The 27,082-nt window shown below is 41.5% G+C and overlaps 1 protein-coding gene and 1 pseudogene across 2 annotated transcripts in view; both read right to left on the minus strand.

Annotated features, from left to right (window-relative positions):
• PDZD8 (PDZ domain containing 8) overlaps positions 1 to 19,320 on the minus strand; it is a gene marked incomplete at its 5' end in the record, with an annotated part of 84,532 nt that extends 65,212 nt beyond the window's left edge. The window contains one exon of the mRNA XM_079698083.1: positions 18,455 to 19,320. Coding sequence (XP_079554209.1) covers positions 18,455 to 19,320 — 866 coding nt within the window. The remainder of the gene's footprint in view (positions 1 to 18,454) is intronic.
• Positions 2,315 to 3,697, minus strand: LOC307048858 (gamma-aminobutyric acid receptor subunit alpha-5-like; annotated as a pseudogene). Its single transcript has one exon. The product of its transcript is annotated as a gamma-aminobutyric acid receptor subunit alpha-5-like (transcript).
• Positions 19,321 to 27,082: the final 7,762 nt, after the last annotated feature.

Below are 27,082 nucleotides of genomic sequence, written 5' to 3' on the forward strand. Positions count from 1 at the left end.
CCAGAGCAATGGTGGTAGGAGTCAGGATAGTAGTTACTCTTAGGCAGAGCAGGGAAGGCAGCGTAGCATATGAGGGACTTTCTGGATGCTGGTAATAATTCTATTACTTGTTCTGATTGCTGTTCTGTTCATTTTGTAAAAATTCATTGAACTAAATTTTTACAGTTAGTGTACTTTTTAAGCAGTGAGTTACACTTCAGTAAAAGTTTAAAAGAAAAACATGTTTAATTTAAAAATATGTTACTCTGATAACATTTTTAAAATACATATTTAAAATTTTACACCTACAAGAGACGCCAAGCCTTCTTCTCATATGTGGATCTGAGATACTCTTTTTTAACATCTAAAATATGTTTTTGCTCCAAGATGTTTCTTCAAGACTGTTCTATAAGCACCCTGAATGCCAGCTGGTGACATCTCCATCACATGGCAGCAGTAAAACCGTTTGCAAACACTGTGATCTTTAGAGAAAAAGGGTTTACTACAAACCCAATATAAAAATATTCTGCAGTCTAAATGTACTCTTAACTTCAGCATGGGTTCTTGTGTCCTTGCCAAAATAATAAATCTGCTGGAGTTTTCAACTCAATAAAAGGGAAAACTTTCTAACAATTAGAGCCAGTCAAAAAGAACACAACTGTCTCAATGCACTGCATGCCTTCTATCTCTAAAAATATTCAGGTAGAGGTTGGATGAGGCTTCGTCAAGGAGGGAAGGTGTATAAAGAACACAAAATTTAGAATCATACAAACATAGATTATGGTCCCAACTCCTAGAGATTTGTTTCAGAATAATCAAGGGAGGGGAGCATGGGAAGATACCGATGATCAAAAGTGGCCACAAGTTAATGATTGTCTGGCTACATATATAATGGGGGTTCACTGAATTCTTAACTCTTGAGTAAGTTTGAAATTCCCCATAATGGAGAATTAGAAGAAGTTTGTTGTACATACTAAAACAACTTGGGTTCTCTCTTCCTGTTTCCTTTCTCTTCTATATTTTCCTCAGCAACATCATTTGCTCTCACTGGTTCTATAAATTCCATATATTTCTGCTTAAAAGTAAATGGAACACCTTTTCTTCCAACTTGCTCCTCCTCCCCTGTTTTACTGGCACCACTGATTTCATAGACTCTAAGAAACCTGAAGTTACCTGTTACTTCCCCCTTTCTCACAACCAACCAGTTCCACCTCCATGTCCCCAACTTCATATTGCTAAAATATGTCTTCTACTTTTCTTCTGTGTTCCCCACTGGCTTGGTTCAGGTTTTCAACGATTACTTAGAATTTTATGACTTCTAAAATTGTGTTTCCTCTTCTTAAAAAAGACTATTTTCCTTTATTTATTTATTTTTATTTTTTATTTTTTAATGAACATTTAAGGTTCATATATAAAAGCTAACAGAGCAATAAGTCAATCATGAAATAACATACAGGGAAATAAAATGGAAAATAACTCATTTACAATTTCTCACCACTGAAGCACTACACACTGGCTGCAGTGAGGTGTGGTCAATGTTTCAGACAGTGGATGCTCAGGCCAAATGCCATGACTGTCATCACACTACTTTTTGTTTTAAGATCTTTTCTTTCTTGGTCATTGTTCAGTTAGTGGGGGGAGTCGGAGGGAGAGAAGTAAGTTTCATTCCCACCTCCCACCCAAAAAATATTTTTTAAGCAGTTAAATTTTTCCTTGGGGAAACATTGTATCTGTTAATCTGATGTACCATATATTTCTGTTATTAAATGTCTGCATAAATATTTGTTCATTCTATTTCTTAACATAAGATCATGCAGTACTTTTAATTTCAGAACAGTAAGAATTATCAAAGGTAATTAGTTTTGTACATAAATGCCCCCAGTTTCTTTTTCAATGAAAAATGTGCTCTTTGTGATATTTGTTTCTTGTGAGAGTTGGTCAAGTAATAATCATGGAGTATTTCCTAAAATATTTACTTGCTGGGAAAATTTGTATGAAATGACATTCAAAGTATAAAAAACATTGTTAGGTAACACTTGTAACAGTTAAAAATATACCTGTTTGTAAACTATCAATGTAAGATACTGAGCATCTGAGTGTCAGAGCCATTGTCTCCTGTTTTTCTGGAAAGTGGCTTGATTTGTCAATGTGACATCTTTGAAACATCTGACATTATATATAGAAACATCAAGGCAATATTATTTGTACATATTATTAAATATGCAAAAAGTTCCTGAAAGATAGTGCCCAAATAAGGGGGGTCTCCCAAGCTCAACCTCTCCTTGGTGCCCGTCACTGAACGTATGGCTGTCTTGGAGTCTGGGAGCATGGCAGCTCATTTTGGAGAGGTAGCCCCTTTAATCACTGGCTCCCTATTCAAATATGTTGCCCAGTAAACTAGGTTGAAAGTGCCAAACAGGACTGGGAATATAATTCGGGACATTTTGTGGATCTTGCTGATGCTGTTGTAAGTCTTTTTGTTTTCAGAAGTCTTGTCTTCAGGTTTTACTGAGGCTGAAGAGGCATTTGAGGTCCCTGCAGGGGGTCTGCTCCTTTGCGATGTTTGGGGGGTGGGTCATCTTCCCAGTAGTATAAGCATTTATTGATTTATTTAGTGTAAGTTCACACTCCTTTTTCTTGATCTTGGCTGCTTCCAAGGCTTTTTTGCTGTCACAGGCCCAGCCTCTCTTTGTGAAATAGTTGACGGTGGCAAACTCAATCAGCACAGAGAACACAAAAGCGTAGCACACGGCTATGAACCAGTCCATGGCCGTCGCATAAGCCACTTTGGGCAGAGAGTTTCGGGCACTGATGCTGAGGGTTGTCATGGTCAGCACCGTGGTCAACCCAAACACTGTCCTGGCTGGGACTGATTCTTGGTTCAGCCAAAAGGACACTTGCGACAAGATCACAGTCATTATGCAGGGGAGATAGGTCTGGATGACAAAGTACCCTATCTTCCTCTTCAGACGGAAATGAGCCGTCATGATTGTGTATTCACCTGTGCTGGTGCTGATGTTCTCTGTGCCCACTGTCTGCCCCATCAGGTGGTATTGGTTCAGCCTGGAGCCGTCTTCTGCCACCACCACCGACTTGGTTGTGCCGTTGGTCCAGACATAGACAACTTCGGAATTAGGATATGCATAGCTGCCAAATTTCAGAGGGCAGGCATGGGCATCCATCGGGAAGTCTTCAGGTTGCACTGGGCACTCTGCTGAGATGGTCAAGCGCATGGTGTACAGCAGAGTGCCATCAGCCTCCAGCCGCAGCAGCTTGTTGGGCGTGGTCATGTTGTGGGCGATGGACTTCTTCCCATTGTGGAAGAAGGTGTCTGGAGTCCAGATTTTGCTGGCAAGGAGGTTGTTGAGAGGCAGGCGCTGCATGGGACCTTTAAACTGAAGCCTTTCGTCTTTCCAGCTTTGTCAGAAAAACACGTCTATGGTGCATTCCATTTCCGTGTCAGACACTGGGCCGAAGCTGGTGACGTAGATGTCCGTTCTCACCTGAGTGACACGCTCTCTGAGCCCAGGCCTCAGTCTGCTGTTGTAGCCATCCAGGAGCCCATCCAAGATCCTGGTGAATATTGTGATGTTGTCATTGGTTTCATCTTTTACAGAACTGGTTGGCATTTGTGAAAAGCCAAAGTGACTGGCTAAGTTCATGGAAACAGAAGGAGGTTTTTGATCATGATAAGGCTAGAGAACGTTCCATTGTCCATTCCCAATAAGAATAATAGCTGAAGCAGATAAATTTGGAAGAATAACTGTTCCTTTCTCCACCTTGATCTTGAAGCTTTCTGAAATATTTGCCACGCGTTCAAAGTCAGCAAGCTACTCCTTGTTCTGCAAGGTGCCTGCACGCCCGCCCAGGAAGGCAAGCCGTCAGCGAGGGTGCATCCTCCTCCTCCTCCGCCTGCTCTCAACCAGCTGGCAGGAGCGGAAGGCCAGTGCGGCATCACCGCCCCATGCTGCCAGCGTGAACTTCCCCAGTCCTCCCGGGCGAAGGGCTCCAGTGCCCCCCACCGTGCTCCTGCCGCCACCCTGCGGCTCCGCTCCGCAACCAACGCCGCGCTCTGCCCTGCTGCAGACACCCCCCAAAAAAGACTATTTTCTTAACCAAAAGCAAAAGTCCGTGTCTTTTATTTTCTTTAATAAAACGCTACCTCACAGGATTATTACAAAGATTTAGGAGTTCATACATGTGAAGCACCTCGTAGAATTCCCAGCATGTAACAGGTACACGAATCCTGGTTTTCTTCCTTCTCTGTGCTTGAGTCTCATCAAACTGGCTTCCTTACTGAATCCCTAAAGATATCATACAGTGTCCTGATTCTGCTCCTTTGCTATTTCTCCTACCTACACTGAACTTCCATCCCATCTTCCTACGTCTAAAGCTACACTATCCCTTAACAAGCAGCTCAAATGTCATCTCATCCCTTCAACAAATATGTTTACTGTATTCAAGAATAGAGAGACCAATCAAAGTCAGGCACTCAGAGACTACAGACTTATTTCAGGGTTAGGAATGCAAGCATCACTACATCCTGCCTAAGGAAGAGAGGAGAACAAGTAGATATAAATTAGGTAATTGGGAGTTCTGTGTGGTTTTTGCCTTTCAGTCTGACAGTCTTGACTCTCTCACATTAGGAACAAACATAAATGTGCCCCCAAATCTCCTAAACCAAATATATAAACTAGATAAATCAGTGGTGATCGTTTCAAAATGTGTCTTCATTTACGTTCTTCAGAGGCTCCTCAGTGGTCCTTTAATGAGTTCCCCTGCTGCATTTAAATATCATCACAAACCTCTATTAGCCATTACTTGTATGGTGCACATTATTATGCAAAGTATGGCGCACTAATACAAAACTACATGTAACTAGAAAGAAAACAAAGTACAAATAGTTCGAAACATTCTTAATTTTCTATATTCATAAACCATGAACCTAAATTTCAAATCTGTTTTACATAGACAATTCAACTGATATTACATTAAAAAGACAATTCATACACCAAGCTCCTCCACACTTAGCAAGGTTAACACAGCCACATTATTTCTCCTGAGAGACGTGTCTGCCTGCTAATCACTCTGATCCCATAACTAGCCCCACATGGTAAGCTCCTTTTCACTATTCAAGTTCTCCTTCAGAGCCACCTCCTCTCTAACCAGCACCCCTACCCCCCTACCATCTAGTCACTGCTTCCCCATCTGTGTTCTACAAGCACTTTATACACACTTCTGTTATGCCACTAATCACCCCATTTACATGTCTGTCTCTCTGTAGTTCTCCCACACCTCCCACTCCTCCCAACTAAATAGGGAGTTGCCTGAAGAGAGGAAACATATATGGCAGGTAGTACAGAACTGCGGTAAGAGCAGACTCTGTAGCCAGACAGCTTGGCTTGGGATCCCATTCTGCTGCTTCGTAGCAATATGACCCTGAGCAAACTCTTGCCTTTAAGCCTGTTTCCTCATATGCAGAAGGAGGATAATAATTACACCAACCTCACAGTGCTGTTATAAGAATTACATGAAATAATTTAAAGCACTTAGCATCCCTCACTTCTCAGCTTCTTTGTGACATGGTAGTTTAAAGCAGTGTTAAGGACACAGGTTTTAGTTAGGGCTTGGTTTTGAATTTTAGATCCAACACTTATTAGCTCTGAGACCTTGGGCAAACTATTTCAACTTTGAGAGCCTCAGTCTCTTCATCTGTAAAAGTAGGATAATAACTAGCATCTATGTTAGGGTTACTGTAAGGATTAGACGAGAAAGTTCACATAAAGCCTCTGGCACAGGGAAGTGCTCTAGAAATATTTCCTATCAAGCTTTCTATTTATTTATTTGAAGGCTGGTCTCCTAGAGACATGTCAGACAGCAAACTTCTTTCCTTCCACAAGGAACCATATCAGGACTCAGCATTCGTCACGTATGATGTTCAAGGTTATAGCTGTTTGTCTTCCTTGGACTTCAGATTTCCCACGGCCATGATTTCAGTCACTATACTAGTTGTCCTTTGTGAGGATATAAACTTGCAAGTGCAAGGAAACAAGTTAATAATAGCCAGTGCACTTTCCTACCTTAGGTATCACCTTTATACCTCCGTGTCATTAAGCTTTTTAACTAAGGCTTATATTAAGCTGAATATATTAAGAAACTGCCTTAAGGAAACCCATGCAGAATTGTTCTATTTATGGAATTCCTTGGTGTGCACTAGGCTGACAAAGTTCATATTTGGGAAAATGATTTTAATTTCTGTACTCCTAGGGAGAAAAAAGTACTCCTAAGTGGTAATGAAACTAAAACGAACAAGGATAACAAATACTGTTACACAGAAACTTTTCCTACCTGCTCATCCATACACCGTCTACCTAATATGAAAGGTTCACTTTTACCTAAACTCCTAATTCTGCACAGACTGATCAAGATCTAAAATGCTTCAAAATTTCCTGAAGCGGTTTTATATATACGTTGAACAAGAGTGATAATAGAGGCTGTAAGTCCCTCATAACAGAACTCAATAGCTGGTGACTCAAAGATGAGTCAATGTTAACTGATCTCCTATGCAGGAGAGAGATAAAGTATCAAATGAGATGAGTGGCTCAGGGAACCAAAGTAATTCTCTTGACCATGTCCAATAAATCGCCTATCTTTTTATGTTCATCACAACCTACAATGTGAAGGTCTCTTACCATAGCCTATGATCAATTAAATTGAAACTCTCAGCTTTCACAAAGCTAAAAAAAAGGGCAGAGCAATGAGAACTGTCCTCAAATCCCAAGTCCTTCTATTCCTCTCTACCAGCTTTCCAATACATGCCTTTGAATAAGGGAATATAAAAATTACCACTTTATATGACTCTAGCACATTTACAAAGTACATAATAATTTCATAGACATCCTTGATTCTCATAACTCATAACAATGTATAGCATTATAAGTCTTATTTTACATGTGAAAAAACTAAGGATAAAAAAAAAAAACTAAGGATGAGGAAGTTCAAGTAATAGCCTTCTGTGATCACATAGCAAATGGTACAGTCAAAACTGCAACACATCCACCCAGCCTGTGCTCCTTACAACACCAAGATGTACAAGCAATACTATAAAGCAACAAAAAATAATGTATGTATTTAATATTCATTAAAGCTGACTCAGAAAGTGAGCAATAGGGCTATCTCCTTTACATATGGCAAAAAATAAATAAACTTCAGGTTAGACCAGCAGTTCTCAAATATTCTGTTCACAGGGCCCCTATATATTTTTAAAAATTATTAAGGACTCCAAAAAGCTGTTGTTTATATGGGTTATATGAATTCATATTTGCCACATTAGAAACTAGAAATAATACTTTTAAACATAAGACTACAAAAGCTCACATTCCATTAGCCCTCAGGGTGATGATGTCATCGCATATCAGGAAACTCCTGGAAAACTCCACTGTACACTTATGAGAGAATGAGAGTGAAAAAGGTGAATAACATGTTTGTATTATAATGAGAATAGTTTTGACTTGGTAGACTGCCCTGTAAGGCTCTCAAAGTCCAAAGGGGTCCTCAAACCATACTTTGAAAACCATTAGTAACAACTCTTAGTCATGGCAAATCTTCTTAAATTCCAAGTTGTAACTCATTATTTTACTTTAAGTACATTGTTTCTCACACTAGATTAAAAAAAAATCTTGAAGGAAGGAAGGACTGTTTTATTTATTCCTTCACTGCACTAATTCTCTTTGCAGTGCACTGTGCCCTGGACAAAGATGGTATCAAACATTTACTGAGTAAACTGAATCTCTTCTGAAATCTAGTGGAGGGGGGAAAAGAAAACATCTTATGCCAAAATTATCACCTCCCTACTATGTAAAGATAAGAAAGATGAAGTATGTAACACAGAGGTCTGTCTTAGTATTGAACAGACAAAAACTCCATTCTAGATATGAAGTAAGAAACAGCAAAAGATCTGAACAAGACAAATGAGGCAAAAGTTAATACTTTAAGGTTATAAATGTCCAGCTTTCCCCTCAATTTTCTCTATCCAAATAAAAGTAGCAAAGCATTTTCTGAACTATAAATGATTTTTAATATTATCCATATCTATGCTACACTTAGTTCATAACCAATCACCTAACTAAAGTCAGAACTTATTATATGAAAATATATTAAAGATGATTTGTACCTGCACATTTAGGAGAAATTCCTACATTACACCTATGCAGAAATGACAGAGAAGTGAATAATAATGCCACCTCATTCTTTTCTCTAAGAACTTTAAAAACTTTAGATTTTTGTTTCATTCAGTATCAAAAATTACAAGTTACATGACTTACCCAACTATACACTAAATAAAGAAATCCATTGTAAACAGATGTTCCTCATCATATAATCCTACTATTTCAGGGCAAGAGGCTGAGTTACTTTCAAGAAAAACCTTAAGAGCACAGAGGCTCCAACAATTATTACCACAGATTCTGGTCTAAAATGCTTGTTGACTGGCATGAATCTCAGAATGAATCCAAATCCTAACTCTATAGTACTAAAAAATTCAAATAGTTTGAATAATTTACTCAAATATTTTAAGTAAGCAATTTACCCCCAAAATGGCTTATAATTTAGATAAATTGTATTCATGGGCTTTACTACAGACTAAGATGGTCATGAATTTTCTCCTTACACTTCACTAATTTCAAAATAGCTGAACTAAATTCAATCTGTGCTATCTACCACTCCAGCAACAGTAAACAAAAGGAATCATATTTTGCTACAAACGTTTACTTAAATTCTTCCCATGTCAAGAGTCTGCAATTCTAGTTCTGATTAAAATCCAAAGTTAAATACTGAGAACTAATAACCTTTCCAAATATTAAAATAGATGAGGCATAATCTTTGTAAACTTTCCAAAAATAGTATTGTACTTAATAACAGTGAGAACAAAATAAAATTTTCAGTGTATTATAAAAATAATTATCACAATGAAATTAGCTATGGAAGAATGGCTCTTAACTTCAGCCTCAGCAAGTTTCACAGAAATAAAAGCTTTGAATTATTTACTTGCTTGACCAAATAACTAAGGTAGCAAGACTGTGTAGTCAGCAACCACATTCATCCTTAGTAATAAGTATGAGTATAATCTAATATGCATGAAAAGCTATTGTGTGAAAAGAACAATGAGTGTGCACACCACAGCAGATGCACTATTTAGTAGATACTGATGTCTGCATGAAATAGCTGTACTAAGAAAACAACACAGTCATTTTTCAAAACAGAGATTCTTATAGCCAGCTACTAAACAGAAATATCTCCCCCATTATTGCTACTTAAGATTTTACAGCAAAGAAAACAACAGTCACTTATAATTGCAGATTATATAGGAGGATATGGAGTTGATCCTGGCAGAAACACCATTTCTAAACATACTTAGGTTACAAATACCTATTCAACTGGCACATACCTTACCAATGAAACAAGTACACATAACAGGTACTTAATACAAAAGAATAAACTCAACTAAAACATCTTTACTATGCTTGCTAATCAGCATTTTTGTTGTAAGTACATATCACGAAGAATTATGCTGGGGAGTGGGAAATTGTGTAGTTTTTTTTTTTTTTTTTATCAAAGTTATGCAAATCAGAGCATGGACATTCCAGTAATCCACCTACCATATCATCAGCTCCATTCTCCCTACAATACATGAAGAATTTATGGGCATAAAGACCCAATGTGCTGATTAGAGAAGAAATACATGTTCTAAAGCATTCTGCTGGTTTCAGGAAAACTGGTAATTATGCACCAAACCAGTGAAAGTAAGTTTTATTGTTATTCAATATCAGTCCAAGGGAACGATGATAATCTGCAGTTTATCAATATTGGACCTTTCCTAAGAATGTGAAATTAAAATCCAAGGCTTCTGGAGTGTCAGAGAAGGTTGCAAACACATTTGTGTTTTGTCTTTGTTTGTGTGTGGGAATGAGAGGAGGAGAGATGGTGTCAGTAAGGTGCCTGACAGACCTTGAAGTCAGCACTGTGAACTGTTGGAAACCTCAGTCAGCATCATTCGAGTGCATGTGCGTATGCGTGCCTGTGTGTGTGTGCCTGTGTGTGTGCAGGGGAGAAGGCATTCCTCTTCAATACTGATTCTACAATCAGAACTGGGTTATATATCATCAGTCTGTGTTTATAACGACAACCTTCAACCATTAAAAAAAAGGTTAATATGTTCTATAGATTCTATTTAAAGAAATTCAATTAACAGGTATTCTTTAGACAGACTAACTTCTAAATACCAGGACTTCAGTTACAAGGCTGAGTTCATTTTGTGAAAATTTATTAACTGTATACTTACGATTTGGGCAGTTTCTGTATATACACACAGAAATATACACACACACACTGTGTCAGTAAAAAGTTTGTGCAAAAAAAAAATTCTGCGTTTAACAGGCTAGTGTACTTTTTTATATAGGATAGTCAAAAAGTGATACGGAAGCAAGGAACTGAAAAGTGAAAGGGTGAGCTCTTTGGCTATCTGTGGGAAAAACATTTTTGGAGAAGGACTAGCAAAGGCCTTGTGATGGGTGCAAGCTTGGAGTGTGAAACACCCAGGAAGCCAGAAAAGAGTAAGTGCGAGGAAGAGTTATAGAAAATAAGAGTTACAGAAAATAAGGTATGGCCCAAAGTGGAGTAAATCAGTAAATAACTTAGACCAATGCATAGTGCCTGGAGAAATGTCTATGTTATACCTACAAACCAATTTTCAGGGTCACATTTATATTATACTCCCCACTTTATTATTAAGGAGAAAAGGATGGGGAGATGGAGAGGGAGGGAGAGATGGGGAGGGGAAGATGGAGAGGGAGGGACAGAGGAAGAGACAGGCACCTCCTCAGCATGTAAGAGGCTTGTATTTGCGTGTTTGAGCATAGAGCTGGGTGTACAACTCAAACTTAACGCTTCGGTATATCAGAGGAATGAAATTAAAACGGAGAGGAGTACATTTATTCAGCAGGTATCATATGTGACACTTATTATCTCCAATTAGATAGATATTATTTCCATTTCCATTTTACAAATCTGGAAACTGAGACTAAGAGAAGATAAGGCCTTTTGTCCAAGGCCTTTTTGCACGGTAGAGTGCTGAATTCAGGTATACGTTAATTCAAAATTCTATCTACTGGAATAGACAATTTAAGTACTTCCCTATAGCTTCAACCAAAAGAATGAAATAATTCCATGGTATTGCCAGTCTCTACGTAGTACCTGCAGTTCTACTCATTTGAAGGTAAATATTTAACACTTACACCTCATTTTTCCCTAGTACAAATACAGTAAGTATGTGGTTTTATGGGAGCCCTAGCAATTTGGCAAGAGAGATTTCGAAACTACTCTGTAAAACTTCTGCTAATGACCCAGTAGTTGCTTTATGACTTTCCAATGAAGTGCGAAGTGCTCTCATGCCATGCCCAAAGTGTTGGTAGGTCCTATGACTCTAAAAAGGAACAAAGGTATTTAACGGCACTTGTTTTCTGGTGACACTGTTCTGAGGAAACGGAGAATGTGAAGGGAAGAAATGCTGGGTCAGTATTTAACTTCTAAAGTAGATATTTAGTGGTAGAAACTAACTAACTTGTTCGTATTGAACAACTGATTCAGAAAGTCTCAGCCTGCTATAGGGAATCTTACTAAGAGAAAAAAAAAAGAGACAGGTTATACTTTCTTGGATAGTGAGAGGTTTTTTAGAAATGCCTGACCTGGGGCTTCCCTGGTGGCATAGTGATTAAGAATCTGCATGCCAATGCAGGGTACACAGGTTCGAGCCCTGGGTGGGGAAGATCCCACATGCTGCGGAGCAACTAAGCCCGTGCGCCACAACTACTGAGCCTGCGCTCTAGAGCCCGTGCTGCACAACAAGAGAAGCCACCGCAATGAAAAGCCTGCGCACCGTTACGAAGATTAGCCCCCGCTCGCCGCAACTAGAGAAAGCCTGTGTGCAGCAAGGAGGACTCAACACAGCCATAAATAAATAAATAAATAAATAAATAAATAAATAAATAAATTTTAAAAAAAAAAGAAAAGAAATGCTGGAGCCATTGAAGGCACACAAGAAGGACAGCAAAAGTATTAAGTGCTTAATATTTGTTTTAGCAGGTTAGTTTTAGTTATATTTATGGAAAGTTGTATCCTTCTGTCTGTGTTTACTATGCAACAGGGAGTTAAGGACCCCAGACAGGTTTCCAGGGGACTAAAAATTCCATGAAATTAAATTGTTTATGCATTTTTCTGCAGAGAATATCCACAGTTTTCATTAGCTTTCCAAAAAGGACCCTCAAAAAAGGTTTAAAAGTACCTTTCAAAATATATGCATACACGTTCCTTTTTTGTACGCACTTAACATAGTTTTTTGTTTTTTAGGGTTTTCTCTTTAAGGTTTTAGAGCAGGAATTAGCAAATCATTTTTTATAAAGGGCCAGACAGGAAATATTTTAGAATCTGTGGGTGCATACGGTCTGTTGCACATTCTTCTTCTTCTTCTCTCTTTTTTTTGGAACAACTTTAAATGTAAAGTTAAAAAAATGTAAAAGCCATTCTTAATTTGTGGGCCTAACACCAGCTTGTTTGCAAACTCCTGGTTTATTCAGAGTAACCATTGATACATCTCTGCAGAAGTAATACAGCATGGCTTTGGGAGTCCAGGACTTTTTTTAAAAGGACTTTGAGAAAGTCACAACCCCCTCAAAGTCTCAAGTTTCCACATCTTTGTAAAAATGAGATACTGACCCTCCTACACAGTTCCTTTAACTATTAAGAGAGATAGCAAGTGTATGGAACTGCACACACATTGCCTGGCATATAGTTAGCAAACTGATTTTATTACCTGTGCCTCTATCTCATATGATAAATTAGTAATATTTATAAGTCAATATTAAGTTTTTGGTCAGGCATGCTCCTCCAATGCAATGTACTTTATAATGATCTGCTTTGGCTACTACTTCTAGTAACAAAGTGGGGCTTTCCCAGAAGCCAACAGACCTGTACCCCACTGATTAGAATCCAACAGTTCCCTCATAATTACTCTTCTCCTTTCAATATGTAAATCAAATTTCTAGAGCAAAGATTTAATGTTCAATATATTATTTTCCATCTGAAGTGTTTTAAATGCCTAAATCATAGTAATTCAAAACAGCTTAAGAAAACCCAACTTGCAAGAAGTTATTAAAACCAACACTAAACTGGAGCATACTTAGGTGTACCAAGGAACCTAAGGTCACAAACTATTATACAACACAAAGTAATCAAGTATTTGCCTAGCAGAGACACTGATCTCTCCTCTGTTTCTCACAAAACTGAAGGTCTTAAATGTATCCAAATGTCATTATAATGAGCTTTAATTGTTCATTGTTTTCCCCTGGAAGACTAACCAGCTTGAAAGCATGAACTCTGTTTTAACCATTTTTTAATCACCGTACTCACACACCAGGAGGTACGGTAGTCTTCAGGAAAAATAGTTACTGAAAATAAGTGTCTATTTTCAAAATGACAACTATCTAAGATAATGATCTTACAATTCCATTTATATAGAGATACTCATCTGAGCAGGAGTACAAGAAAAAGCATAACAGATAAAAAATTAGCAAACACATTACATCATTACTCCAGAACAGCTAGCGTGATACCCCAACGTCCTTGTCTCTACTCTCCCAAAGTATCAAAAGTGAGTTATATTTCCTACTAACATTAGTAAGTAAAACTATGATTCCTATAATCACTAAGGAATTTTAGCCGCTATTTTAAAGTATTTTCCAGCCTAAGCAAAGATACCTTTTAGAAGTTGTCTATATATAGAAAGAAAAGTATGAAAGCGTAAGTGAATAAACACAGCACATTATACTTAACTTTACAAATGATTTTGTCAGGTTTCAGCGAATTTACTTTGAAAGTTTTTAAGAAGACATCGATTACTGTCTTTACCTCAAATAATCAGTAAAATTTAAAATGTTATAATTAACATTAAGAATAAATATTTTTCTTCCTCATCTCAGAAGACCAAGGAAGAAATAACACAATTACAAGCCACATTATAGAGTATGAGGCTTTCCAGACCAAGCCTAATTTAGTTCTCTGAAATTAATGGTATATTTAGAGAAGATGTAGATAAAGATGCTAAAAGACCCTGTCTAACTAAATACAGTCCTGTCCTCGCCTCCTCAATCTCCAGTCACTAAGAATATGTGAAAGTTTTCTACAAATACATATTGGAATATTTTCAAGAGTAAAAGAACAAAACAGTTATGACAAAACAGTCATGTTCAGAAGACACTCCGTAAACCTGAAAAGTGAAGTTTCCCCCAAATATTTGTTCCATACTCATTCATTAAATTCAAATGGTGTCAATAAGTAGATTCACCCTTATTTGTGAGTCAGAGAAGTAAACACTTATATATAGTTAATCAATGACCCAAACCTTGCACTAAAGCAAAAGTCCACCAAACTCAAGGTAAAAGCAGCCACTGTCTACTTACTATCACTGTACTGCAGAGAAACGAAAAATGTTTCAAGGGATTTTTAAAAGATTTCTAACAGAATGATTTTTTTAACATTCAACATTATAATGATAATGTCTTTTATAAAATAAAGTTGCTCAGTGAAAGTCTCTTCAAAGATATAATGTTTAAAGAGGGATAGAAATCATCACCCTCTACTATCCAGCTGTTAACTAACTCTTCCCATTTTCGATGAAGAGCAACAGTAACGCTCCTCATTTAGTAAGCATCTCAAGTTTATATTGCCAGGCCAGGCAAGTACCATCAGTAAATGTAGCAAGTGGGTGGGAACTACAAGCTACACGTTAAGAGGTTCCTGCAGCTGCTACTAGACTCCATCTCTCCATCTTATTATTGCTAGGACAAATGCAGGCCTAGTGCTACCAGATCTTCCAAATTTTCCTAAAAAAGGCCAGAAATCCAAATCATGCAAAATTTTCCATTTTTAAATGTTGGCAATTAAGAAATAAGAAAACCACAGTGCAGGCCAAATTCATAGTGCCTACAAACTGAATCTGGCCTTTCAGTATGCAACGACTGCTAACTACACAGCAATAATACCCAAGGAACAGAAGCATCAGTAAGAATCTCAAACGTCTGACTCCCAAACCCTAAACTCCTCAGGACTGTTACTCAGATTTCATGTTGAAGATGGATTCTCCGTGTAGTCAAGAACACTGGTGGTAATCCTTCTCTCTTGAAGACTACTTTTTGACTAATAATAATTTTTTTAAAACTACGGCTTTTACTATTTTAAAGTATACATTTTAAGGAAAAAAATCAAAACAATGAACACTGAGGTGGTGAAATCAGAATATTAGTAAAGTTAATAAAATTAGAATTAGAATATGTAGAAAATGTATACTTATTAAAAAATACTATAATGCTTTACAAACTGTGTTAGTTGGGTAAATGTCTATCAGCTGGGTCCCCAGAAAGCAACCAATCACTTGAGCTCCCTTCTCATCTCTTTATGAGACATCAGGAACGGGTAGTCCTGATGGGCCACTTTTACTTTAGCAACATGAAAATAAAAAACAAATGAAGAGGGGCAAGAGGTGACAACAATGTTAGTTGGCGAGGTATTTCTGTTTTATAATAATTTCAAGTGCCAAAAGATCCTAAGACTCAATACAACTTTCTTTACTGCTTTAGCTCTAAGTAGATTAGATAGCTAAAAAGGATAAACTAGCAAGACCTTCTATTTAGAAATAAAATCTGCTGGATTAAAAAAGAAATGCTACGTGGGGCAGCACCCAAAGATTTAACCTTATGATTTAACCTTAAAAGGATCGTTTCTCAAAATTTCCAAAAAAAAATTTTTAAGAAAAAAAAAAAAAAGCTTTATAGTCATACTCAGAGTTCTCAGTTAATTTGGAAGGCTACCCCCACATATATTATTTTGATGACATACTTAAAAAAAGATCCTTAAGAACAACACAGCAGAGTTTAAGGAAAAAGGGCAGCTTGGCTTTATCAGAACTTGACAGCTGTGTGCTGTGTGATTTTAAGCAAGTTATTTAACTACTCTGGGCACTATCCCCTGATCTATAAAAAAGGATAAACCATAGCTACTTTAATTCTCATGATGAGAACTGTGATACATCTTAAATGTATTTTAATTCGTTCTCTTAGCTGAAACTTGAATCTGTACCACGACAACAGTACTTTAAAATATTCCTGGCAGAACAGCTACACACAGGTGAGAGAACTCAACACTTCTTGAAGCAGCCCTTTTCATCCTCACACTTCTATCATTTTCTTTTACTAAACTATAATCAGCTTCCTAGTTACTTCAACCCCATCAACCACATTCTAGTTTACATCTTATTAAGTAGAGCTAATTCAATTCTCACTAAACTCCAACCTCCATAAGGATTGAGCCTGTTCAGTATTGAAACCCCAGCACCTAGAACAATGATAAGCACATAGCAGGTGTACAATAAATATTTACAGATTGAGTGATATGTTCCGTACAGTATTTACTGACTGACCATTGAAATGCCTTCGAATATAAAGAGCACAAGTGTGTACACTTCTGGAGGTGATCATTTAATGCTTAAGGTTTAAAAGTTGAAATATCATACATAACCAAACACAGGCATGCTATGTGTTTAAAAACCCCTTTGGATACAGTAAATAAAAGCAACTTTGCTACATTTTAAATGATGATGCTATTCAATGATACAGCTCATAAAGTTCCTTCAAAGCAATACACCTATTAATGGCTCCATAACTTCTAATCATAATTTCCTTCAGATTTAACGAATTCCAAGTCTACATTAAAAAAAAAAAACCACCTCAAAATGACATGTACCCTCACTACCACTGGCTATCCTGCAAATAACCCCCAAATAATAACTTAGTCAAGTTTTATCACCTGCAAGTTACCCAGAAAACATCAGAATTGAAATTGTGATAGAATTATCAAAATCCGTAACAACTTTCTCTCATGACTTTCTTAGCCACACACTGCTATAAACACCTCACTGCTTAAACACTAGAACTCATTTATAATTTAGTCACTTATATTCCAGAGCTGAAAGAGTAGGTTTCATCAAGTTATGTTCTACTTCACAGAACAGGAAATCAAACAGTGGATGACCAGTTCACCATCCTCTGCAAATCTCTGGAAATATTTCCATTATAAATTTCTCCTGCCACCTGACGGTTTTAAGCTGTCACTCTGTGCTATTAGCGTAAACAAAACACAATTACTAAGGTAAATCTGCCACAGAACACAAGTCAATACTCCATCCCAAACCCAACCATCAAATATTCCTGAATTCTTTGGGTCACTGATGCTTGAAACTGTGGTAGAAAATCAGCGATCTAGAAACATGTAACTTCCACTAAAGGAAACGAGGTAAGGCAAATACCAGACTGACATATTTTTATAGTAAAGAACAAAATCTACAGGGGTCAAACATTTTAATGAACACAAAATTAAAGGAGGACAGAAAGCAAAATTAAAAATTCATCTGTTTTGGAAGAAATAGCCATACATGACCCTTTCAACACCGACAAGCCTTCCCAGACCAAAGTGGATGAAGCCTCTAGTCCTACAAAACTTCCTTTCCCCTTCCACGTCTATGATATTAAAAAAAAAAACAAAACCCCAAACCCTTGTACATTAATCAAAATAGTATACTAGAGAAAATCAAACCGCCGGATAGAGAGAGGCCTTAAAACAGGTAAAATCACTACCAATCTTTCAAATACTATCTGCAGGGCCATTCCGGGTACTGTGGGAGGAACTCAGAGGCAGCAAGAGCTGAAACGTGAGAGGCAGTCTGGGTCTGTGCTACAGAACCTACCCCCAAAGGGCAGGCGACATTAACACAGAATGTACACAGAACTACCACACGCACAGGCTCCCCACTCGTTTCCAGTCTGCAGCGGAAGAGTATTCCTTCCCAAGACACTCCCTCTACCCGGAAAGTTGCCGAAGCAGCACGGCGAAACGGGCCTGCAGTTGCGACCGACAACAGCCCTGGGCTACCAGCACGCTCTTCACGCCTGTACTTTGCGTCCAGGAACAATGTCTCAACGGGGCCAAGGTGATGCTGCAAAGCTGCCCTCAATGCAGCAACCACGGATAGGAGGAGTTTCTCAACAGTCCCACAGCCGCCCCGGGGCGGAGGGTGGACTTCCCTTCCATCTGCAATATGCTGCTTCGACCCATGCTGTCAGCACCTTGGATGCCCAAGAACACACGAAGAGGTTTCCAGCTCCCATTAAGGCCCCTCGGAAGCAAAGAACGTAGGCACTACCTGCCTTTATCTAGGGCCCTGTCCAGGGCTGGGAAGAGCCCTGGAGAGCAGGGACTGGGATTCGGTCGTGGCCCTTCCCACCCACGCAGGCGGCAGCGTGCCTCCGGGCCCGGGGTCCCAGCAGCCAGGCCCCCGCGCCCGGGCGACCCTTCCCCCCACGGCCCCTCTCACCTGATCTTGTAACTCGGGAGGGTGTGCTTGCGCTTGATGACCTTCTTGAGCTGGTTGACGATGATGGAGGTGAGCTGGGGCATGGGCCGCCCTTCGAACTGGGAGCGCACCTCGAAGTCGATCAGCGGGTCCTCCACGAAGGAGAAGAACCAGTGGGTGAAGGGCACGCGGGTGAGGACGAAGCGCAGCCTCCCCACCACCCGGGACAGCTTGACGAACAGGTAGGCGGACTTGCCGAAGACCAAGTCCACGTCGATGGCCAGGTGGAAGCCCCCGCTGTACTCCACCTCCGCCTCGAAGGCCAGCTCCTCGGGGGAGGTGGCGGGCAGCGCCTCCCCCTCAGGAACGTCGGGCTCCCCGGTGGCCGAGGGCACCACGGGCCGGACGAGCCGGATGGTCTTGATGAAGGGCACGGTCTCGCCCAGGAACACGTCCCGCAGGCTCAGCCCCTCCAGCAGGCGTCCGGCCGTCTTGGTCTGCAGCAGCTCCTCGAACTCCACCTTGATCTTCTTGGTGACCCAGCGGCGGGCCAGCGCGGTGTCCCGCAGCTCCCGGAACAGGAACAGGATGGTGGCGTTGAGGAAGTAGCAGGTCTCCCGCGTCGGCGGGGCGGGGGTCTCGGGGGCCGGAGTCGTGCCGCCCTCGGGTGGCCCGCCGGAGGGCTCCTCAGCCCCGCCGCCGCCATAAAGGTACTCTCTCAGGGCCAGGTCCGGCACCGGCTTGATGTAGCGGAAGCCGTCGGCCGCGCGGGCGGCCTCGTCCGGCGGCGGCTCGGGCTGTTTGCGGTAAAGCAGCAGGAACTGGGTGAGCAGCGTGAGGAAGGAGCCCAGCACGGCCGACGCCAGGATCATGAGCAGCAGCCCCATCCCGCCACCGCCTCCGCCCGGAGCGCCCGCGCCCTGGCCCCCGCGCCCACAGCGCCGCTTTCTTCACGCCGCCCTCCCCCCTGCCTCCATCTTGAGGACATCGGGCGGCGGGGTCTGGGCGAGCGGCTCCCTGGGCCTCGTCCAGGGGCTCCGGACGGCGCACTGCAGCACCACAGCCTGCGACGGCCCGCGCCTCCTCAGAAGCTCCCGGAGGCGGCTGCTGTGGTGGCGGCAGCGGGGGCGGCAGGGAGCGGAACGGCGCCTTCCTCTGGCCGCCGCTCATTGGACGAACGGCGGGTGACGTCAGGGGCGTACTCGCTCCCGGCGGCGTCGCCCGGCAGCCGGCGCCCGGGCACGCGTACGCGGGTCCTTCTTCACCTCTCGGGCGCCCTTCCAACCCCGCCCCCACGCCAACATTCCAGTACCCCGCGATACACGTGGCTGTCACTTCTGAAGCCGCTGCGCGGATCTGGGAGCATAACTGGGGCCACCGGTTGGAGGATAAGGAGGCCGGGCGGAGATGTGGCGGCGCGTTCTTGACTCCGGTCATCCCGTTATCTTCTAATGCGCCCATCCCCCCTCACTGGCCGCGGTCCCTGTTACCCCTGCTGCTGTGTGATTCTTCCACTCCCGTCCCTGAGAATGGGCTGGCGGCTTTCCCTGCCGGGCAGCGCCGCAAAAGATCTGAGCTGGCAGTTCGGAGACTTCCCAAGCCGAGGACAAGATTACACTGCCTCTGAGACCGCCTTCGCCGATCAACAATCTGACCAGCAGACGCTCTGCGTTCGCGGAGGGTGGGCCGTGGGAAGGAGGGACAGAGAAAAAAGGAGTCAGATGCGGACTAACTTTACTACCTAGGCGGATATTCGAGATTTAAACGAGAAGGACATAAAAAAAAAGAGCCGGTTTGAGGAATGATGAGTGGGATGAACTTGCCAGATGATTGGAAGATGAATAGTCACTGTCAAGCTATCGCAGTGCGTTAAGCCCCTGAGCGTATTACCACATTTAGTTCGTTTAAGAGACAGTTATAGTTAGCCACCACCCATTTTACAGATGCAAACACTGGCGCAGAGAGGCAAAGGAAGTTGCCTAAGGTCACACAATGGTGCCTGGTTTTGTCTAAAACTAAACCCTAAGTCCTTGGTCACTACTCAGTACTAGGATACCAAGATTGCTAGAGTTGGAAGGGGGCTTATCGGTTCCATGGTGCACAGGAAGGGGGCGTTAGAAAGGGGGGGGGGGGGGTGAGGAAAGACTTCAGGGAATTTTGCACAAGGTAGCACCTTGACCAAAGCCATAGAGTTAATGAAGCCAGGTTGCCCAGCAACAACGTTATCCTCCTGCCATCTGGTTACCTCATAAATGCTTATGTGCTCCAACCACATGGACAACACAAAGATCCACCCCTAATCCCACAAGGGTCAGATATTCCATACCTAAAAGTCAGGTTGGTTCTGGCTGGCCTTAAGGGGCCAGGGCAGGGCTCCTCTTTAGCCCTGGAAGATCCCCAAGCCAGTGACAGTCCTGAGTCTGGGTGATTCTAGAAGAAAAAACAGAATTCTGACCCAACTGGAGGAGGTACAGAACTTTGGAACCAAGCTGCTCTCATCTTACTTACTCATCCCCAGGTGTGAGACCAGAATGGCTCCTTTGTTGCAAAAATGTTAGCCTGCTGAGAGGGCCAGGCTCAAAACCGTATTCCACATCCTATCGAAGTCCAGAGCCCTGCCGGGATATCTGGGAGCTCCAGGCAGCTTCTTTTCTTGTGATCATCTCTGGGCTGCTGTCTCAGTTCTACACTGTTTCAACCCAAATGGGAAATGCAGACCCTTAATATCCACCAAAAACCTTATTTATAATGCTCCTGCACCATTGTAATAAATGTCTCAGAAGCTGGAGTTGGGGTGGAAGATTATCTGAGTAATTTTCACAGTACTGAGATACAATGTCCTCAAATTGTGTATTAATCCATTCTGCATCTTAAAATATTCTTCAACTACCTCCTTCCCCCACAAGGAAAGTTGGTGATTTTCCTGGGAGTGAGTTCTCAGTCTTACACTCCATCTTGCAGGCTTCTCCCTTTTCTCCCCGCCCTCCTACCTCATTAGTAACAGAACTCCCATTTGACATCATGAATGTCAATGCATTGAGATAAAAGACACTTATTCCCCAATCTCCCTTACATCTAGATGTGTCAATGTTACTGGTTTCTGATACGTAAGAAGTTGTGTAGGACCTTCTGGAATCTCTTAAAGGGGACTGACTCAGCTGGAAGCTACACCGTTTTGCTTTCCTCTCTTTGTTCTTCCTTCCAGCTGTCTGGAATGCAGTCATGATTTCTGGGGCTCCAGCAGCTACTTTGGATCTTGACGTAACTTTGACAATGGAAGCCATATGCTAAAGATGGCAAAGTAGACAGATACGCCTGGATCCCTGATGATTTCTTGGAGCTACCATAGCAGCCCTAGATTTTCTGTTATATTTGTTCCTCTCTTTGTTCCTCCTTCCAGCTGTCTGGAATGCAGTCATGATTTCTGGAGCTCCAGCAGCTACTTTGGATCTTGAAGTAACTTTGACAATGGAAGCCATATGCTAAAGCTGGCAAAGTAGACAGATACGCCTGGATCCCTGACGGCTTCTTGGAGCTACCACAGCAGCCCTGGATTTTCTGTTATATTTGGTCAAACCTAATCTTAATTGTTTCATCCAATAACCATCCTTCCCAAGTTGCCCCCTCCTCTATGTTCCCTACCATTCACCCACCTGTCCAAACAGTGCTTGCCCTCCTTACTCCCCCTCATTACTTTTTTTTCAAGATGTTGGGGGTAGGAGTTTATTAATTTATTTTATTTATTTTTGCTGTGCTGGGTCTTCGTTTCTGTGCGAGGGCTTTCTCTAGTTGTGGCACGCGGGGGCCACTCTTCATCGCGGTGCGCGGGCCTCTCACTATCGCGGCCTCTCTTGTTGCGGAGCACAGGCTCCAGACGCGCAGGCTCAGTAGTCGTGGCTCACGGGCCTAGTTGCTCCGCGGCATGTGGGATCCTCCCAGACCTGGGCTCGAACCCGTGTCCCTTGCATTAGCAGGCAGATTCTCAACCACTGCGCCACCAGGGAAGCCCCCCCTCATTATTTTAATTCTATCTCCTTAGTATATCTCAAGTGTGTCCTCACTTCTCTAGCCCTATCACCAGGCCCTTATTTCAGGCCCTCTTCTTTTCTCTTGCAATGACTTTAGTTCTTCGTTATCTCCTACCTAGTCACTCTGCCTGTCTTGCCTCCTGTAATCGTTCTCCACACTGTTGCTACAATGATCTTTCTCCAGTACAAAACTGATCTTGTCACCTTGTAGCTAAAAGTTCTTCAGTGGCTCCCCACAGCCATATTCATAATGATGGCTATTATACATCAAGAGCATAGTAAATGGGAAGCATTGTGCTAAGCACTTTAGAAGCATTTACACTCCCACAATTGTCCTTTGCGGTAGGTACTATCATCTCCAGTTTATGGATGAGGAAACAGGCACTTAATGCAGATAAATAACCTGCCAAAAGTCACTAAGTTAATGAGTGGAGGAGTGGAGATTTGAATAAACTCTGTCTAACCCCAAGCCCTCTCATTTTAGGTCAATATTCCTTTAGGATACAGTCCAAACTCATTAGCATCCTTTGTGAGCTTGCCTTTGCTTACACTTCAGCTTCTCTCACTACTCCAGACATAGATTTTGAAGATTTTTTTCCTGTCTTTTTTTTTTTAGGTCCTTGTTGTTTATCTATTTTATATATAGTAGTGTGTATATGTTAATTCCAAACTCCTAATTTATCTCTCCCCCGCTCCATTATCCCCTTAGGTAACCATGTTTGTTTTCTATGCCTGTGAGTCTATTTCTATTTTGTAAATAAGTTCATTTGCATCATTTTTTTAGATTCCACGTATAAGTGCTAACATATGATATTTGTCTTTGACTTACTTCACTTAGTATGATAATCTTTAGGTCTGTCTATGTTGCAAATGTCATTATTTCATTATTTTTTATGGCTGAGTCATATTCCATTGTATATGTATAACACATCTTCCTTATCCACTCATCAGTCGATGGATGAAGATATTATTGATGAATTTGCTTTCGTTAAAGCCAGAAAGTAAAATTATAATAAACGCTGTTTGGGGTACAAACAAAATATTTAAACTTAATGTGAACTTTAATATATCTACTTTTCAAATTTACTATATTTTTTCAACTACTTTAATGTTCTGGAATAAACTGGCCATTAAAAAATATTAAAAGGTATATACAGGGTTTCACATGTTGACTGAAGAAAGACACACAACCTAAAAGTTGCAAGTTATGTTTTATTTGGGAAACTTACTGAGGACTACAGCCTGGGAGACAGCCTCTCAGATAGCTCTGAGGAACTGCTCCAAAGAGGAAAGGGAAGAACCCAGATGAATGGGAATTTTTGCTGAAGACGAAACAAAACATGTAGTCAAACATTCAAAGATTACTGCTAGTCATGAAGAACAGACATCTCGAGTTAATGATTTTAGTGCTTTTCTGTGTATGGGAAGATGCAAGAGTCTGAGTTCATTGAAGTTATTCCTTAGATATGAATCTTAACTGTCTAGGGCCAGTATCCTGTTTTTCTCCACCCTGAATTTTCCTCAGGGCACACTGCAGGGGTTAGCTGCAGTGCCTGATGACTTGATGGTGGGCAACATTCTGTGTTTACGGAAAGGGCAGGCAACATTTTTTTGTCCACCCACATTTGTCCTTTTGCCTCAGGCTCTGGTATTTCTTGGCCTGGCACTGTCAGATCGTGTCTTTATTTAAAATCCTGATGTTTTGTTTATCATAGAGAACATATTATTTTTATTTTTTAGATGTTGCATTAAATGTTACTTATCTTGTTGATTGGTTTTTGGGTGCCCCTTCAAATTTTCTGCCCAAGGAGAGTACCTCACTCACCTCACCCTAATCCTGGCCCTGCTCTTCAGCCATTTGGGACTGTTTGCAGACTCCTAAACACACAATTATCTATCTTACTTCCTTTATTTTTGTCAGTCTTGCCTAGCACATGGTGGGTGCTACATAAATATTTGTGGATGTGAATGAACGCTTTTCCTTCTGACCTTAACCCTTTGGTTCCCCTGCCCATTGTCTGAATAACTCCTACTTGGGGTTTTTTAAGACTGAGCAGAAGGGTCACCTCTACCAGGAAGTTTTCCCTGACTGTTCACACCCCTGTCCCTCCTGACCTCCTCTAAGTCTGGGTTAGGAGCTTCTCCATTGTCCTCAGCACGGTTTGAGGTCACCTTGGAAGCAGCATTTCTTATAACATTCTGAGATTCCCTGTTCCTTGCTCGGAATCACGAGTCCACTTGTGAGCTTCTCAAGAGCAAAGACCATGGCTTTTTTGTCTCTGTATCCTCAGCCCGCAAAGCACATACTAGGAAGCATGCTCATAGGATGAATGGATGGCTGAGTGGATGGAGAGATGGTAGAGTGAGATCTGCTTTAAGAGATACCTGGTAGCAAATTGCAAGTGGAGTCTGTATGGAGGGAGAGTGAGATTTGTGAAGAAGTTTTGCCAGAATCCAGACAAAAGTTGATCAGGGATTAGACTAAGGCAGTAGGTTGGACTTACGAGACATTGTAGAGGACAAATGAATGGAATTGGTTTGAAATTAAGTGGATGGAGAAGAACTCAAAGGCAACTGAGGTTTTATAATTGAGTGAGTAGGGAGATGGGGGTTCCAAAAGCAAAGACAAGCAACACAGGAGAGCAAGCTGTAGGCCTATCACCTACACATGGTCGTGGACCCAGAGAACAGGGAGCGCAACCATAATCAGATTCTTACTAGGTAGATGAGGCCTTAATCAGCATTTACATTCCTCCTAAATTCTTCTCCAAACCATTCCACTGTTCTCTATCCTCTGAAATTGCGTTAGCCTGGGCCATTGTCATCTTTTATCTAAATTCCTGCCATTGCCTTCTTATTGGTCTACCACCTCCAACTTTCCTTTCCTTACTTTATTCACCATTCTCAGCCAAGCCAAATTAAGCTATTCTCTGCTTAAAATCTTTCAACGGCTCTCCATAGGCTTCTGGATGAAGTGCTAATTCCTGAGCACGATCCCTCAGGCTTTCACGATCTAGCCCTTGCCTACATCTTCCACTCCATTTCACAATATGCCCCCACTTGTGGCTGTGCTCCAGGATTCCTAAAGTTCCTGTGACTCCTCCTTGTCCCTTGCTCTTTCTCTTATCTCTAGGGCTTTGCACATGCTACTTCTTCTACCTGAAACTCTTTCCCTCTTCCCTTTGTAGGCAACTGCTACCCTTCAAGTTTAAATACTTATTTCGAGGAGACTGTCCCTGCTCCTAGCCTTAACTTGGCCCCCTGCTACATACTCATATAACAACCTGTGCTTTCCTGATGCTTGTGACAGAGACTGCTAGTTGCCTATTCACATTACATACAGATGTGATGACTGGCGCCGTCATGGCCATCTGACAATCATGTGGTAACCTTGAGGATAGATGCCACACACTGAACGTGGTTAAACAGAAAGATAGAAGAACCTTGGGACACTAATGACATTGAAGCTGTATACAACCTTGCAATCCTTACCTCTGGACTTCTTCTACATTTGAGAAACATGTCCTTTAAGCTGTCACGCTAGTACTTCTCAGGTCTCTGTTGCTAGCTGCCAAATGCAATCCTGATAAAACTTCATCACACCTTTTTGCTATCACTTGTACAATGTGTCTTATAAACCACAGTGTTTCCCAGTCCTCAACATAAATCTTGGAACATAGCAAGTGCTCAACTGATATTTATTAAATGAATGAATATATTCACATGACACCCTCACCACTTTTGGTGAGAAAGGGCTACCCTGTTCTCCTGAAACTTTGGGACCACTCGTTTGAAGGAAGAGGCTAGGGAGGAGGGAGCAGAATGCCCCAGGAGACTGGGAGAAGAGGCACTGCTGTTGGCTGTGCTCCCCTGCAAAGCAGGGGAAGGTAACTGTGGGAGAGAATAACAGGCTGCAGCAGCAAGAGGCTTGGAGACTGTGTAAGTCCTTGAGATCTATTGGTGGATCCAAATCTACTGCTGGGAATCGGTATAACTGTTGGGGTCCCAGGCACACTCACGTCTTCTGTATTTATATTCACTCCTTAGGTGGTCTAATCCAACTTCATGGCTTCAAACACTATCCATCTGCTGTGCTTCCAAATGTATTTAATCAGTCTGGACCCCTCCCTTGAACTCCTCTAGGAAACCCATATATCCTACAGCCTACTGGACATCTCCATTTGGGTGTAGAATGACTTACTGTGTGCAAAACTGAGCTGATATTCAGCCCCACTGGTTCTCTGGGAAGGCTTCGGTTAATGGTGCCTCTGTTCTTCCAGTTACTAAGACCAAAAGCCTTGTGTTGTCCTTGACACCTTTCTTTTGCTCATATCTATACCTGGTCTGTTGACAAATCCTGTTGGCTCTATCTTCAAAATATATTTGGAATTTTACCACATTCATCATCCTGGTTCAAGCACAAGGTTGGGCCTGGAGTTTTGGAATGGACTCTTGACTGGCCTCTCTGCTTCCTCTCTTGCTACCCTGATGTCTATTCAAACAGAGATGCCACCGTGATTACGTTAAAGGACAAGACTGATTGTGCCACTCATCTGCTCAAAACCACCAGTGGTTCCTGTGGTGGGCAGAATGGTGACCCTTCCAAAGATGTCCACATCCT

This window comes from Hyperoodon ampullatus (genome assembly GCF_949752795.1).
Source record: "Hyperoodon ampullatus genome assembly, chromosome: 1".
In the NCBI taxonomy this organism is placed as follows: domain Eukaryota; kingdom Metazoa; phylum Chordata; class Mammalia; order Artiodactyla; family Ziphiidae; genus Hyperoodon; species Hyperoodon ampullatus.